The following is a 15,427-nucleotide window of genomic DNA, read 5'->3' as shown; positions in this document are numbered from 1 at the left end:
ATCCACCCACCTCGGCCTCCCAAAGTGCTGGGATTACAGGTGCATGCCACCATGCCCAGCTAATTTTGTATTTTTGGTAGAGAAGGGTTTTACCATGTTGGCCAGGCTGATCTCGAACTCCCCACCTCAGGTGATCCGCCCACCTCAGCCTCCCAAAGTTCTGGGATTACAGGCGTGAGCCACTGCGCCCGGCTTCCCTGCTTCTTTATTTAGAGTCCATTGACTCCTTGCCTGGAGCCTCTCCTTTCTTTGGTGCCAGGCCCCTCTGGCCTGACTCACCCTCTGGTCCTCCATGCCCCCCAACAGGCACCGTATGCGTGGGGAGACCACCCTATGGAACCCTGGCTGTGACCATGCAGGTATTGCCACCCAGGTGGTGGTGGAGAAGAAGCTATGGCGTGAGCAGGGGCTGAGCCGGCACCAGCTGGGCCGTGAGGCCTTTCTACAGGAGGTCTGGAAGTGGAAGGAGGAGTGAGTATGCAGCATCCCTGTGGGCATCACAGCCCTGCCCCCCTGTCCCCTATCCAGAGGACCTCTGTCACCTATAACCCCTGGCCACAGGGTCAGACCCTCTCACAGAGGCAGAGTCAGTTGGCTCTAGGGACCAGGTAGATTTCAGGGGGATAGGTGATCTCCACACTGCCCAGTCAGCCACCTCATGTCTCCCTCCAGCCCAGGCATGAGTGCTGACCTCAGCCTGTCTGTCTATTCCAGGAAAGGTGACCGGATTTACCACCAGTTGAAGAAGCTCGGCAGCTCCTTGGACTGGGATCGAGCCTGTTTCACCATGGACCCTGTGCGTGGGAGGGGTCTCAAAGCTGGGGCAGGAGTAGGAGTCTCCCCAGGATGGGTCCCCCACAGGAGAGAGCACAGGTGCTGCGGCCCTCTCTCAGGAGCTGGCCCACGTAAAACACCACGGAGGGCTCAGCTGCAAATGCCACTTCCCACCCCTCGCCATGGCCCTTTCTGTATCGTGGCCCTTCATGTTCCCTGTCTTGGCTCTGGGAGCTCCAGATTCCTCCAGATGGCACATGATCAGGACCCCGTCTCCCATGGAGCCTGAACTCCCAGGGTCCTCTGCACCAGTACTTGTCCCCAGCCGAGTGTCTTCGTTGCCATCTGCAGCATCACAAGACTTGTTGCCTGTTCTTGTGTTCCCTTAGCCCCCTCTCCCGCTCAAGGAAAAAAGGAAAGTACTCTCCTCAGAGGGGTCTTTGTACCGGCCAGTGGGACTCTGTATGGGCCAGGGTGTCTGCCTGGGCCTCCAGCACAAGGCCCATCTCTCTGACTTCTCCCTGCTCCACCCCAGAAACTCTCAGCGGCTGTGACAGAGGCCTTTGTCCGGCTTCACGAGGAAGGTGTCATCTATCGCAGTACCCGCCTCGTTAACTGGTCCTGCACCCTCAACTCTGCCATCTCTGACATTGAGGTGCGCCCCCCAACCTGGCCTGTCTCCATCTCCAATCTACCCTGGCCCTGGCCCCTGGGCCACGCCTCTAAATACCCATTTTACAGGTGGATAAGAAGGAGCTGACAGGTCGCACCCTGCTCTCTGTGCCTGGCTACAAGGAGAAGGTGGAGTTCGGGGTCCTCGTGTCCTTTGCCTATAAGGTCCAAGGCTCAGGTAGGAGCCAGGGGCACCAGGATCCTGGGCTGGGAGTGGCAGGAAGGGGCCAGGGCCAAGACCACAAGGCCTTCTGTCACCCCAGACAGCGACGAGGAGGTGGTGGTGGCAACAACTCGGATCGAGACAATGCTGGGAGATGTGGCTGTAGCTGTGCACCCCAAAGATACCAGATACCAGGTGGGGGACTGTCCACAGTTAGGGAAGGAATCCTGGCCAAAAAGGGCACCCATCCTTATGGGGTGGAGGGGTTGGACTTAGGACCCTGGCTGAGGAGAGGAAACTGGGTTAGAAACTGGTCTTCAGCGTCTTTCCCAGCTCTGATGGTAGAGCTATTGGGGGCTGTTTGGGGAGTTCAAGTGTTGGGATAGTCAGGGCCCTGGAAAGGAAGGACTTGGGCCCAGCCCTTCGTGCATTTTTAAAAAGTTAAATAACCGGGCGTGGTGGCTCCTGCCTGTAATCCCAGCGCTTTGGGAGGCTGAGGCAGGCGAATCATAAGGTCAGGAGTTCGAGACCAGCCTGCCCAACGTAGTGAAACCCCATCTCTACTAAAAATACAAAAAAGTAGCCGGTTGTGGTGGCAGGTGCCTGTAATCCCAGCTACTCAGGAGGCTGAGGCAGGAGAATCGCTTGAACCTGGGATGTGGAGGTTGCAGTGACCCGAGATCACTCTGTTGAACTCCAGCCTTGGTGACACAGCGAGACTCCGTCTCAAAAAAAACAAAAGTTAAATAGAGACAAGGTCTCGCTCTGTTAACCAGGCTGATCTTGAACTCCTGGCCTCAAGGAAGCCTCCTGCCCCAGCTTCCCAAAGTGTGGGGATTACAGATGTGAGCCATGGCACCAGGCTCCTGCATGCATTTTTTTTTTTTTTTTTTTTGAGAGAGGATCTCACTCTTATCGCTCAGGCTAGAGTACAGTGGTGCCATCTTGGCTTATTGCAACCTCCACCTCCTGGGTTTCAAGCAGTACTCATGCCTCAGCCTCTTGAGTAGCTGAGATTACAGGCATGCGTCACCACACCTGGCTAATTTTTGTTGTTGTTGTTTTTTTGTAGTTTTAGTAGAGACAAGGTTTCACCATGTTGGCCAGGCTGATCTCCAACTCCCGGCCTCAAGTGATCTGCCTGCCTCAGCCTCCCAAAATTCTGGGATTACAGGTGAGAATCACGGCGTCTGGCCCCGCTTCATGCTTTTTTGGTATCTTTTTCTGCCCCAGCACCTGAAGGGGAAGAACGTGATCCACCCATTCCTATCTCGGAGCCTTCCCATTGTCTTCGATGAATTTGTGGACATGGATTTTGGCACAGGTAGGCAAGGGGCTGGTCCTATGGGGACAGGAAAAGACTGGAGCTGCACCCTAGCTGTCCATCTTCTCTCAGAGAAAAAGAAAATAAGCTTCAGCCAAATAGGCAGAGCTTGGGGTGGTTCTCAAGGGACTGCATTAGACAAGTAGGGGCCAGGAGTGGTCTTGGAGCTACATCCTTCTGCAAAAGAGGTGAGTGTAGGAAGGAACTCCGTGGAGTCCGTCATGACCCAGGCATCCCCATGTACACCCAGGTGCTGTGAAGATCACCCCCGCACATGACCAAAACGACTATGAAGTTGGGCAGCGGCACGGGCTGGAGGCCATCAGCATCATGGACTCCCGGGGGGCCCTCATCAACGTGCCTCCGCCTTTCCTGGTGAGGCTGCCTGGAGCATGAGTGCCTGGGTCAGGGAGATGGAGGGGTGGCTGGCATCGCCATGATGAGGCCTCGTTCCTACCCAGGGCCTGCCCAGGTTTGAGGCCAGGAAAGCGGTGCTGGTGGCGCTGAAGGAGCGGGGACTGTTCCGTGGCGTTGAGGACAACCCCATGGTGGTGCCACTTTGCAAGTGAGGGTGGGGGCCTGAGAGGGGAGGAAGGTGGCGGGCTCCTTAGGGTTTTACCGCCTGGCCTTCTCACCTATGCGTACCCGCAGCCGGTCGAAGGACGTGGTAGAGCCTCTGCTGCGGCCGCAGTGGTACGTTCGCTGCGGGGAGATGGCCCAGGCTGCCAGCGCCGCTGTGACTCGGGGCGACCTCCGCATCCTGCCTGAGGCCCATCAGCGCACATGGCATGCCTGGATGGACAACATCCGGTGTGTAGGGCCCTCAGTGTGGGAGGGGCTTGCCAAGGGCTGAGCAGGGCTCGGGCCAGGCTCCACCAGGCCCTCCCTGATTTCCCCTCCCCGACATTTGCAGAGATTGGTGCATTTCCAGGCAGCTGTGGTGGGGCCACCGCATCCCAGCCTACTTTGTCACTGTCAGTGACCCGGCGGTGCCCCCTGGGGAGGTGAGCAGACGGCCAGAGCTAGCTGCTGGGACACCCTGGGGGAACATTGTGTTTATTGGGTCCTTGGTGGGGGGAGGCGCAGGATGAGCCAGAAGCAGACACACCCCCTTGGGTAATCACTGCACCTGCGGCAGGACCCTGATGGGCGGTACTGGGTGAGTGGACGCAACGAGGCCGAGGCCCGGGAGAAGGCAGCCAAGGAGTTCGGAGTGTCGCCTGACAAGATCAGTCTCCAGCAAGGCAAGGAGGGGCTTTGAGGGTTTGGAGGGAGTTGTTGGGGGCAGAGTTCCACTCCCTGACCTCTGACCTTTGGCCTCTCTCAGATGAGGATGTATTGGATACCTGGTTCTCCTCCGGCCTCTTCCCCTTATCCATTTTTGGCTGGCCCAGCCAGGTGTGTTCCCGGGGCCAGGGCTTGGCGGGACAGGGGACTGGAGGGTGGGTGTTGGCTCCCCTTCACACCCTGGTCTGCCCTCAGTCAGAAGACCTGAGTGTGTTCTACCCTGGGACACTGCTGGAGACCGGTCACGACATCCTCTTCTTCTGGGTGGCCCGGATGGTCATGCTGGGCCTGAAGCTCACGGGCAGGCTGCCCTTTAGAGAGGTGCGGAGACAGCTGAGACCCGCGCATCAGCCCCGGCCTCCTCTCCTGCTATCCTGTTCTGCAGCACAGGCCCCGCGTGGCTGGGGCATGGAGTTAGCTGTAGGCAGGCCTGACCCAGGGGCTGGTGGGAGGTTGAAATCCAGCCTGGGCCCTGCTCAGTGATTCCTGCGCCCAGGGCTTCGTCTTCCCAGAGGAGGGAGTGCTTCTGATTCACATAAAGGCACTGAACGAACTCTTGGGGACACTCAGTGGGATGTGAGGTTCACAGTGGCATAGACCAGACACAGTCCTGCTCGGGGCACTGAGGCCGGGGAAGGAGAGGACTGAGTCTCATGGGCCTCCCCACCTGCTCTTCAGGTCTACCTCCATGCCATCGTGCGAGACGCTCACGGCCGGAAGATGAGCAAGTCTCTAGGCAATGTCATCGATCCCCTGGACGTCATCTATGGAGTCTCCCTGCAGGTGGGCTGGGTGCTGGGCCAGCCAGGAAGGGCCGTGGGGTGTGGCCACAGCCACCTGACTGCTTCCACTCCACCCTCAGGGCCTCCATGACCAGCTACTGAACAGCAACCTGGATCCCAGCGAGGTGGAGAAGGCCAAAGAAGGGCAGGTGTGGAGGGTTGGGCTGGGCTGAGCAGGAGCACAGCGTGGATAGGGCTGGCTGAGGACACTCCTCCCTCTGCCTCTTCCCTGTAGAAAGCTGACTTCCCAGCGGGGATTCCCGAGTGTGGCACCGACGCTCTCCGGTTTGGATTATGTGCCTACACGTCCCAGGGTATGGCCCCCACAGCTGCCCTCCCAGCCACTCCCTCCTTCTGTGAGGCCCATCCCTCTTCTCCACCCTGAGCCTCTGGTGGGCATGGGCTGGGAAGAGGATGATGAGGACTCACATCTTACCCCCGACCCAGGTCGTGACATCAACCTGGATGTGAACCGGATACTGGGTTACCGCCACTTCTGCAACAAGCTCTGGAATGCCACCAAGTTTGCCCTTCGTGGCCTTGGGAAGGGTTTTGTGCCCTCACCCACCTCCCAGGTAAGGACCTGGTGAGCAGCAAAGGCTGGGCACAGGAATCACTGAGCAGGGCCCACACAGGCTGCACCCCTGTCCAGAGTGGCCTCCATGTTGCCCGGGGGACAGATAGACACAGAGACAGTTAAAGGGAAAGCCCGGGGCACTGGGGCTGGGCCTGTCACTTCTTCCCAGATCCTGGCACATAGGTGGTTGCTTTGGACTCATCAGACTCTGGGTGAAGATTTACCAATGACTCCTGCCCCCATGGGGTTCTGGCACCCTCCCCTGGCCCGCTGGCTGATACACCCTCTGTCCCCAAGCCCCGAGGTCATGAAAGCCTGGTGGACCGCTGGATCCGCAGCCGCCTGACAGAGGCTGTGAGGCTCAGCAATCAAGGCTTCCAGGCCTACGACTTCCCGGCCGCCACCACTGCCCAGTACAGCTTCTGGCTCTATGAGCTCTGTGATGTCTACTTGGTGAGAAGGAGCAGAGCGGGGCAGGGGATGGTGGAGGCGGGCGGGCAGCAGAGCCCTGGGCTCAGTTTTGCCAGAGTTGGCCTTGAGACCTAAGTCGACCCATCCCCTTCCCAGTCCTCACATGCACAGTGAGGGCTCAAGGCTAGACCTCCAGCCGTGAGCCCTGTACCTCTCGTCCCCTAGGAGTGCCTGAAACCTGTACTGAATGGGGTAGACCAGGTGGCAGCCGAGTGTGCCCGCCAGACCCTGTACACCTGCCTGGACGTTGGCCTGCGGCTGCTCTCGCCCTTCATGCCCTTCGTGACAGAGGAGCTGTTCCAGAGGCTGCCCCGGAGGATGCCGCAAGCTCCCCCTAGCCTCTGTGTTACCCCCTACCCAGAGCCCTCAGAGGTATGGCATGGCCTGGAGAGGGGGGTCTGACCTGCCCTCCAGGCCCCCTCACCCCCTCCTCCACCCCACAGTGCTCCTGGAAGGACCCTGAGGCAGAAGCTGCCCTTGAGCTGGCGCTAAGCATCACGCGAGCTGTGCGCTCCCTGCGGGCTGACTACAACCTCACCCGGATCCGGCCTGACTGTGAGCCTCGGGCCCCCATGTCCACCCCGTCCCACTGTCCCCTCAGCCCACTCTGCGACCCAGTGTCCAGCAGTGACTGCTTGGTTTCCTGTTTCCATTTAGCTAGGCCTCACCTTTCTCCCTCTCTGGCAGGCTTCCTGGAAGTGGCGGATGAGGCCACGGGCGCCCTGGCGTCGGCTGTGTCGGGCTACGTGCAGGCGCTGTCCAGCGCAGGTGTGGTGGCTGTTCTGGCCCTGGGGGCTCCCGCCCCGCAGGGCTGCGCTGTGGCTCTGGCCTCTGATCGCTGCTCCATCCACCTGCAGCTGCAGGGGCTGGTGGACCCTGCGCGGGAGCTGGGCAAGCTGCAAGCCAAGCGAGTTGAGGCCCAGCGGCAGGCCCAGCGTCTGCGGGAACGCCGTGCCGCCTCAGGCTACCCTGTCAAGGTGCCCCTCGAAGTGCAGGAGGCAGATGAAGCCAAGGTGTGTGGCGTGAGTGGCCATTTCCCACACCATCCACTTCCTCCGTCAAAATCCTGGTCTGGGCTGGTCCGAGTACAGTGGTGTTGACGATTAATTGATCGTAACCAGTTACAGATTTCTTTGTTCCTTCTCCATTCCCGCTAACCTTAAAAAACAAAACAGCCTGGTTCAGTGCCTTACACCTGTAATCCCAGAACTTTGGGAGGCCAAAGTGGGTGGATCACTTGAGCCCAGGGGTTTGAGACCAGCCAACATGGTGAAATCCCATCTCTACAACAAATACAGAAAAATTAGCTGGCCATAGTGGCACACACCTGGGGTCCCAGCTACTCGGGGGGCTGAGGTGGGCGGATTGCTTGAGCCTGAGAGGTCAAGGCTGCGGTGAGCTGAGATCATGCCACTGCACTCCAGCCTGGGCAACAGAGAGAGAGAAGACCCTCTCTCTCAAAAAAAAAAAAAAACCAAAGCATCCAAAAAAAAATCAATCCTGGTCTGGAAGCTGGACTCTACCCAAACCTGGGGAATCCACTGGGAAGCATGGAGCCCAGGTGCTCTGAGCAGGGACCATAGAATGCCCTTCCCTTACACATGGGGAGCTGCTGGGAGCTGGGCACAGCCCAGGGTCACACAACAGGTCGGAGATGGAGGCTGACCTAGAACCAGGCATCCTATCTCCCAATCAGACCCTTCATACCCCACCCAGCTGCCTGAAATGTGGAAACCTGCATGCCTGAGGCTAGGCTTGGGGTCCACATGTAGTCGGGAGCCCTGGACCTCCCACCACTTATTTTCAAGCCTACCGGGCTGACCCTGGAAGGCCAGTCTCGTTTGTCCCCTGCCTCCTGGGTTCCGCCAGAGAGGAGTAGTGGAGTAAACTGCAGACACAGAGAAAATCAGTCACGGAGGCCAAGAGCTAGAGAGCCTCGAGTGGACCTGGTTCATCTCACTTGGTTCTCCCAAGAGCCCTGGGAGGGGGTAATATTATCATCATCTGACAAATGAAGTGACTGGCCTGGGACCCTGTGCTCTCCTGCTTACATGGGGACACTGCGTGGGGTGCATGTAGGCTCTGAGGTTCCTTTGTTCTTGGGGACTGACCACTCTGTGGAAAAAGGCAAGACCCAAGAGGTGCTGGTGGGGGTGGGGGTGGGGGTGCTGGCAGAAATGGGTGGGGAGCCAGGCCAGCCAGGTTCACGCCTACTCCGAGCTACTGACCTTCCATGGTCCTCGCTCATCTTTCCAACTTTGTTGTCCTGGGTGTCTGGGGGTCTCTTCGCTTGGACGTGGGTCCTCACCCACCCCCTGGTTCCACTCCAGCTCCAACAGACGGAAGCAGAGCTCAGGAAGGTGGATGAGGCCATCGCCCTATTCCAGAAGATGCTGTGATCCACCACCTAGCTTCCCCGCTCACCCCAGCAGCTCACCATGGGGATGGCAGCAATAAAATATTTTCCCACAAAATCCTCTTGTCATCTGTGGTGGGGGCAGAGGGGAGCAGGGGGGCTGGGTGCCTGAATCCCGGGGGGTTGCAGGGTAGGAGTGAGGCCCTGGTTCTGGAGGGCAGAGGGGCGCGTCTGTCTGGGTCTGTCCCTGGCATTGTGCCAGGCCTGAGTCACGCTGCTCACTCCCTTCCTCCTCCCCAGCTTTCATTCACCTCCGCACTGCAGCCGAGGGAGGCCTGCCCTGGCGGGGCTGCTGCCTGTGGCCTTGGGCAGGCATGAGCAAAGGGGCCAGGGGGGTTGCCTGTCCTCCCCCACCCTGTGGGCGCCTCCCTCCCCCTCTACTGGGCCTCAGTTAATTATAACTGTGACCTAAGTGCCCTGTGACATTGTGCCCGGGCCAGCCCTTCCTAGGAGACCCAGCAACCAGGTAGGGGAGGGCCTGAGAGGACTCAGGCTTCCTGTGCATGGGGAGTGTTTCTGCAGCAGGGCTGGTGACTCAGCCAGGGACTGGGGAGGGGGACCTGGGGGAGGAACCTTGGACCCCTCTTCTGGCAGCTGTGTGTGTCCCTAATGGTCAGATGAGGCCCTCAGGTTGTCTGGGTGACAGAGAGGGCGGGGAAGCCAGGCTGCAGCAGACGCGACTTTTGAGGTAAAGCAGGTGCCCATGGAGACCCGCAGAGCCAGCCTGCCCTGGAATCGCAGCTGCTTCCTCCTCCCTTGAGAGCCTTCTGTCTCCCAGGTCCATGTCTCAGCCATGCTCCCCATGGAAGTGCCCCAGTCCCACCTGGGCCCCTCAGTGTTGCTTCTGCTGCAGCTGCTGCTGCCCCCCACATCTGCCTTCTTCCCCAACATCTGGAGCCTGCTGGCTGCCCCCGGCTCCATCACCCACCAAGACCTAACTGAGGAGGCAGCGCTCAACGTCACCCTGCAGCTCTTCCTGGAGCAGCCACCCCCAGGCCGCCCCCCTCTTCGTCTTGAGGACTTCCTGGTGAGCATCCCAGGGTCCTGTCACACCCCTGCCAGAGTCCCCAATTCCGTGGGGCCTCTACTCCGTGAGGGCTCTGGTTGCCAAGAGAAGAGACACCCATGGCCCCACCCCTGCAGCAACAATACCCAGTAGTCTTGGTCCTGAAATTAGGAGTCCCCCTCCTTTGTGGGGCTCAGACCCCTCATACCCAGCCTTGAGTGTCAGTTGCTGAGATAAGGTGGGCAACAGTCAATCCAAGGGGCCTCCCTGGAGCCCCGTCCCCCGCTATTCTCCCCAGGGTCGAACACTCCTTGCCGATGACCTCTTTGCCGCCTACTTTGGACCTGGTTCTCCTTCTCGGCGGTTCCGAGCAGCCTTAGGTGAGGTGTCTCGTGCCAATGCAGCCCAGGACTTCCTGCCGACTTCCAGGAATGACCCCGACCTGCACTTTGATGCTGAGCGACTGGATCAGGGACGCGCGCAACTAGTAGGGGCTCTGCGGGAGACCCTGGTGGCAACCAGAGCCCTTGACCACACCCTGGCTCGCCAGCGCCTCGGGGCTGCACTTCATGCCCTGCAGGTGAGAACCGGGTTGGGTTGATGGTCAGAGGGGTCTTCATGTCCGGAATAGAGAGCATCCTATGGTGCCTTCTTGATCATGCCTTCTCCACTCTGGAAGGGGTGGGCACTGGCACGTGGTGCCCCGAGGTTGTGTCCCAGTTCCCCACCTCCAAGCTGGCAGTGCTTCCTGTAGGAACAGCAAAGAGGGCACTGTGGCTGGAGAGAAGTGAGGGTGAGAGAGGAAGGCTGTGAGGTCAGAGAGCTGAGGGAGCAGCATATGCTGCAGGACTCTGCAGGCCCAGAGAGGCCTTGGGTTAGACTCTGAGCTGGGAAGAGATGCTGGGACAGTTTCCACCCGGGCAAAGCTCTGCTCTGAGCATGGAGAGGGGGCAGTGGAGGGGCCTTGGGGTGTCTGGTGGGAGTAGTGGGAGTAGGAGGGGACTTTCCAGGTGGGGAACTCAAAGGAGTGGCATATTAGTGCTGGAGATGGTGAGAAAGGTCAGACTAGTGCCTCATTCCCCTTCTCCTGTCCTCTGGACCAGGATTTCTACAGTCATAGCAACTGGGTGGAGCTGGGTGAGCAGCAGCCACACCCTCACCTCCTCTGGCCAAGACAGGAGCTCCAGAACCTGGCACAAGGTATGGCTGTGACCCTGGCGGTGAGGCGGGAGTCCGCAGGGCTACCTCAGTCCACCCAGCCACTGTGTCACATTCTGAGGTCCCAGAGGGTGTTATGTTACTTAATCTCCACAAGGACTGAAGTCCCCCAGTCCAAGCAATGCCTGGCTCGGTTAAGCAGCTTCCCCAAGGTCACACAGGGAAAAACAGCTAGGACCAGGTCTCCAGAACTCACACCCGTCTTAAGTGTGGCTTCCTCCCCGCACTGACTCACACGGGGCCTTCTCCCACAGCTCCCTCATCCTCTCGCCTGGGAGCTGCCTCCTGTCCATGACTCACAGAGGCCGCAATCCCCATAGGGTTGGTCCCTACACGTACTGTTTGGTTTTTTTTCTTATTATTTATTTATGTATTTATTTTTTAGAGATGAGGTCTCACTATGTGGCACAGGCTGGTCTCAAACTCCTAGACTCAAGCAATCTGCCCGCCTCTGCCTTCTAAAGTGCTGGGATTACAGGCGTGAGCCACCGCGCCCAGCCTGTGCTGTGTTTCCTAGCACGGCCCCAGTTTCAAACATTCAGGCTCACTGCAGGCCCACGCTCCTCGGTTTTAGTTCGGAAAGCCTTGCTAGGGAACTTCTGGGCTTTCACTTCATCCCAGCTGGGAGGAAAAGCTGAAGAGGTTTGGGTGTGTGGGGATAAAGGCTGGGGTTGGCAGAATCTTGGGTTCTAGCCCTGCCCTCTCTTCCCAGTGGCTGATCCTACCTGCTCTGATTGCGAGGCGTTGAGCTGCCCTGGGAATTGGCTGGGCTTCACACTCCTCACCTCTGGCTACTTTGGAACTCATCTCCCGAAACCTCCAGGTACTAGACAAGAAAGTTCCCCAGAAGTAAGGCGAGAAAGTCACTCCCTTACAGGATCTCTGTCCTATAGGCCCATATGCCTTTGCTATGGCATCTCCTCCTAGGAGGAGAGGATGCTGGGAACAGGGTGGGTGGAGGAAAGTCCCCTGAGGAGGCTGTGGTGGGGTTGAGGTAGGGGAGCAACTTCTTCCTCCACTGATAGGATTTCTCCCTTGTCATAGGCATCTTTGGGGGACTGGCTGGAGGGATCAGGGGATCCACCATGTGCTGTGCTGATTGACTACAGCGCCCTAAGATTTACTCCAGAATTCCCCTCCACAAAGCATCATCCTTTTTTTTTTTTTTTTTGAGACAGAGTTTTGCTCTTGTTGCCCAGGCTGGAGTGCAGTGGCGCGATCTCGGCTCATGGCAACCTCTGCCTCCAGGGTTGAAGTGATTCTCCTGCCTCAGCCTCCCGAGTAGCTGGGATTACAGGCATGCGTCACCATGCCTGGCTAATTTTGTATTTTTAGTAGAGACGGGGTTTCATCATGTTTGCCAGGCTGGTCTCAAACACCTGACTTCAGGTGATCCGCCCGCCTTGGCCTCCCAAAGTGCTGGGATTACTGGTGTGAGCCACCTTGCCCAGTCATCATTTATTTATTTATTTGAGACTGAGTCTCGCTCTGCCGCCCAGGCTGGAGTGCAGTGGCACGATCTCCGTTCACTGCAACCTCCGCCTCTTGGGATCAAGCTATTCTCCTTCCTCAGTCTCCTAAGTAGTTGGGATTACAAGCATGCGCCACCACACTTGTCTAATTTTTATAGTTTTAGTAGAGACAGAGTTTCACCATGTTGGCCAGGCTGGTCTCGAGCTCCTGATCTCAGATAATCTGCCTGCCTCGGCCTCCCCAGGTGCTGGGATTCCAGGCGTAAGCCACTGCGCCCACCCCCATCATCATTTCTTGCTGAACCCTTGCTGAGGGGTGAGAGGGTCAGGCCAGATCTGAAAGGGCCTCATTTTCTTAGGAGGCAGTGGGTTTTTGACCTCCACTCTCCAGATCCCTTTCCCCAACCCAGGGAAATGTAGCCACGGGGGCCATTTTGACCTGAGCAGCTCCCAGCCACCGAGGGGAGGCATCAACAAGGACAGCACATCCCCAGGCTTCTCCCCTCACCACATGCTGCACCTCCAGGCTGCAAAACTGGCCCTTCTAGCCTCCATCCAGGCCTTCGGCCTTCTGCGAAGCCGCCTGGGAGACAGGGATTTCTCCAGGTGAGTGGCCTCCTGGGGACGGACCCCCTCATGGGTAGGCATTCCTGCGGGAACTGAGAAACCAGGCGCTGGGGACAAACGTGCAGACCCTTCACTGTGTCTCTGGCTTGCTCCCCAGGCTGCTGGACATCACCCCAGCCTCCAGCCTGAGCTTTGTCCTAGACACCACAGGCAGCATGGGTGAGGAGATCAACGCTGCCAAAATCCAGGCTCGCCACATTGTGGAGCAGCGGAGGGGCAGCCCCATGGAGCCTATCCACTATGTCTTGGTGCCTTTTCATGACCCAGGTTAGTGTGGTCTGGCTAGGACAGTAGAGGGGAGGAAAATTCAAGGTAAGGGATAGATTGGGTGCGGTGGCTCGCGCCTGTAATCCCAGCACTTTGGGAGGCTGAGGCAGGTGGATCACCTGAGGTTGGGAGTTTGAGACCAGCCTGACCAACATGGAGAAACCCTGTCTCTACGAAAAATACAAAATTAGCCGGGCGTGGTGGTGCATGCCTGTAATCCCAGCTACTCGGGAGGCTGAGGCAGGAGAATTGCTTGAACCCGGGAGACGGAGATTGCGGTGAACCGAGATCGCAACTTTGCACTCCAGCCTGGGCAACAAGAGCAAAAAACTCCGTCTCAGAAAAAAAAAAAAGAAAAGAAAAGAAAAAAAGGTAAGGGATAAAGGCTGGTGGTGAGGAAGTGGGCTTGTGGTGGCACTTCCTGTAGTCCTGAGTGAGTCTCTATGGTGTGCATACAGAAAATTAGCAGCAACCTGGGTGGGGTGGCTCACAACTGTAATCCCAGCACTTTGGGAGGCAGAGGTGGGAGGATCGTTTGAGCCCAGAAGTTCAAGACCAACCTGGGCAACACAGAGAGATTCAGGTCTCCACAAAAAAATTAATAAAAATTACGTGTGGGAGTGGTGGCGCATGCCTGTAGTCCCAGCTACTTGGGAAGCTGAGGCAGGAGGATCACTTGAGCCCAGGAGATTGAGGCTGCAGTGAGCCGTGATGGCACTACTGCACTCCAGGGCGGCCTGGGTGATGCAGTGAGGCCCTGTCCCAAAAAAAAAAAAAGATAACTAGCAGCCTTGTCTCCCACTGTTTCTAAAATGACAGCACTTTCCATTAGTTTAATGCATGATTCATGCTTTGGCACGTGGCCTCTGCTTTCGTAGCCTTTCATGCTAATAAGCCATTTTCTTTTCTTTTTTTTTTTTTTTTTGAGACGGAGTCTCACTCTGTCGCCCAGGCTGGAGTACAGTGCAAGATGTGGGTTCAGCACAAGCTCCGCCTCCCGGGTTCCCGCCATTCTCCTGCCTCAGCCTGCTCAGCTACTTGGGACTACAGGCGCCCGCCACCATGCCCGGCTAATTTTTGTATTTTTAGTAGAGACGAGGTTTCACCGTGTTAGCCAGGAATGTCTCAATCTCCTGACTTCGTGATCCGCCCGCTTTGGCCTCCCAAAGTGCTGGGAATACAGGGGTGAACCACCGCGCCTGGCTGCTATTTTCAATTCTCTCCATTTCCTATAGACACAGATTGGGATGAAGATGGGGTTGGTGGAGCCAGGCTTCTGGGAAGCATCTGAGATAGCGAGCTACATTGTATTCCTTTCCCATTGATTAGAAGTTAGACTCTCTGGCTTGAGTCTGACTGTGTGTCTTTAGGCTGGTCATGTAAACTTTCTTTGCCTGGATTTCATCATCCATAAAATGGGTCAGTATCAGTTATGTATCAGTTAGGGTGGAGCAGGAACAAATCACAATGGTGGAATGACATCAGTTAAGGCTATTTTCACTTCTTTTGTGGATCTTCAGTTGCTTCAGGCTACCTGGATGTATAAGTGCAGGTCACAGGGGATATGATGGCTTAGCTTGGGCTCAGAGGCCTGACACCTCCCTCATCCTGCCTAACTCCCAGAGTTGAAATGATGATCAAATAAAATGCCTGCGGGGCTGAGAGTTGCCTAAGTTTGAGTCTTATTTGTCTGCATACATCCTACAGTGGCCGGCATTTAATAGAGAATTATTATGTTTGATGAAGATATAAATAAAGGTATAATTAAGAACTTAGCACTTATGTATCAAAGCACTATCTTAAGATTTGCAAAACCAACTCATTTAGTCCTCCCAATAAGCCTCTGAGGTAAGTGCTATTCTGTCTCTTTTCTTATGAGGAAACCCAGTGTGTTTTTTCTTTTCTTTTTTTTTTTTTTGGAGTCTCACTCTGTCACCCAGGCTGGAGTGCAATGATACGATCATGGCTCACTGCAGCCTTGATTCAAGTGATCCTCCTGCCCCAGCCTCCTGAGTAGCTGGGACTACAGACAAGCACTACCATATCTGGCTAATTTTTGTATTTTTTTTGTAGAGATGGTGTCTCACTATGTTACCCAGGCTGATTTTGAGCTCCTGGGCTCAAGTGATCCTCCCACTTCAGCCTCTCAAAGTGCTGGGATTATAGGCGTGACCAGTTTTTTTTTTTTGTTTGTTTGTTTGTTTTGTTTTTTTAATATATGTGCATGTACCCAATAAAGGCCTACAGGAAATGCCACCATTTTTTTTAAGGGAGTGGAGGCCCACCTTCTCACCAGGGACACCTAGGTCTGCCCTGCCTTGCCCTGCCCAGCCCTGCCCTGCCCTGCCCTGACAAGTATGACTTTTTTTTT

The 15,427-nt window shown here is 56.8% G+C and overlaps 2 protein-coding genes across 3 annotated transcripts in view; both read left to right on the top strand.

The window, feature by feature from the left end:
* The window catches only part of VARS (valyl-tRNA synthetase), a 28,525-nt gene extending 20,001 nt beyond the window's left edge, over nucleotides 1-8,524 (top strand). For both annotated transcript variants that reach the window (XM_011944734.1, XM_011944733.1), the window contains exons 9-30: nucleotides 307-471; nucleotides 715-796; nucleotides 1,310-1,429; nucleotides 1,516-1,624; nucleotides 1,710-1,804; nucleotides 2,843-2,933; nucleotides 3,184-3,308; nucleotides 3,395-3,498; nucleotides 3,585-3,743; nucleotides 3,847-3,937; nucleotides 4,072-4,177; nucleotides 4,261-4,331; nucleotides 4,416-4,541; nucleotides 4,899-5,003; nucleotides 5,083-5,151; nucleotides 5,238-5,316; nucleotides 5,450-5,577; nucleotides 5,877-6,032; nucleotides 6,216-6,422; nucleotides 6,494-6,605; nucleotides 6,738-7,063; nucleotides 8,381-8,524. In XM_011944734.1, coding sequence (XP_011800124.1) covers nucleotides 307-471; nucleotides 715-796; nucleotides 1,310-1,429; nucleotides 1,516-1,624; nucleotides 1,710-1,804; nucleotides 2,843-2,933; nucleotides 3,184-3,308; nucleotides 3,395-3,498; nucleotides 3,585-3,743; nucleotides 3,847-3,937; nucleotides 4,072-4,177; nucleotides 4,261-4,331; nucleotides 4,416-4,541; nucleotides 4,899-5,003; nucleotides 5,083-5,151; nucleotides 5,238-5,316; nucleotides 5,450-5,577; nucleotides 5,877-6,032; nucleotides 6,216-6,422; nucleotides 6,494-6,605; nucleotides 6,738-7,063; nucleotides 8,381-8,449 — 2,695 coding nt within the window. In that variant the 3' untranslated portion in view covers nucleotides 8,450-8,524. The remainder of the gene's footprint in view (nucleotides 1-306; nucleotides 472-714; nucleotides 797-1,309; nucleotides 1,430-1,515; nucleotides 1,625-1,709; nucleotides 1,805-2,842; nucleotides 2,934-3,183; nucleotides 3,309-3,394; nucleotides 3,499-3,584; nucleotides 3,744-3,846; nucleotides 3,938-4,071; nucleotides 4,178-4,260; nucleotides 4,332-4,415; nucleotides 4,542-4,898; nucleotides 5,004-5,082; nucleotides 5,152-5,237; nucleotides 5,317-5,449; nucleotides 5,578-5,876; nucleotides 6,033-6,215; nucleotides 6,423-6,493; nucleotides 6,606-6,737; nucleotides 7,064-8,380) is intronic.
* A 185-nt stretch (nucleotides 8,525-8,709) lies between these two features.
* Nucleotides 8,710-15,427, top strand: part of VWA7 (von Willebrand factor A domain containing 7) — a 12,682-nt gene continuing 5,964 nt past the window's right edge. Inside the window, exons 1-7 of the mRNA XM_011944732.1 lie at nucleotides 8,710-8,932; nucleotides 9,245-9,493; nucleotides 9,771-10,052; nucleotides 10,576-10,672; nucleotides 11,403-11,513; nucleotides 12,573-12,768; nucleotides 12,887-13,056. Coding sequence (XP_011800122.1) covers nucleotides 9,260-9,493; nucleotides 9,771-10,052; nucleotides 10,576-10,672; nucleotides 11,403-11,513; nucleotides 12,573-12,768; nucleotides 12,887-13,056 — 1,090 coding nt within the window. The 5' untranslated portion in view covers nucleotides 8,710-8,932; nucleotides 9,245-9,259. The remainder of the gene's footprint in view (nucleotides 8,933-9,244; nucleotides 9,494-9,770; nucleotides 10,053-10,575; nucleotides 10,673-11,402; nucleotides 11,514-12,572; nucleotides 12,769-12,886; nucleotides 13,057-15,427) is intronic.

This window comes from Colobus angolensis, unplaced genomic scaffold (genome assembly GCF_000951035.1).
Source record: "Colobus angolensis palliatus isolate OR3802 unplaced genomic scaffold, Cang.pa_1.0 Scaffold236, whole genome shotgun sequence".
Taxonomy (NCBI): domain Eukaryota; kingdom Metazoa; phylum Chordata; class Mammalia; order Primates; family Cercopithecidae; genus Colobus; species Colobus angolensis.
The sequence above is the reverse complement of the archived record's forward strand: the minus strand, read 5'-3'. Positions and strand labels throughout refer to the sequence as shown.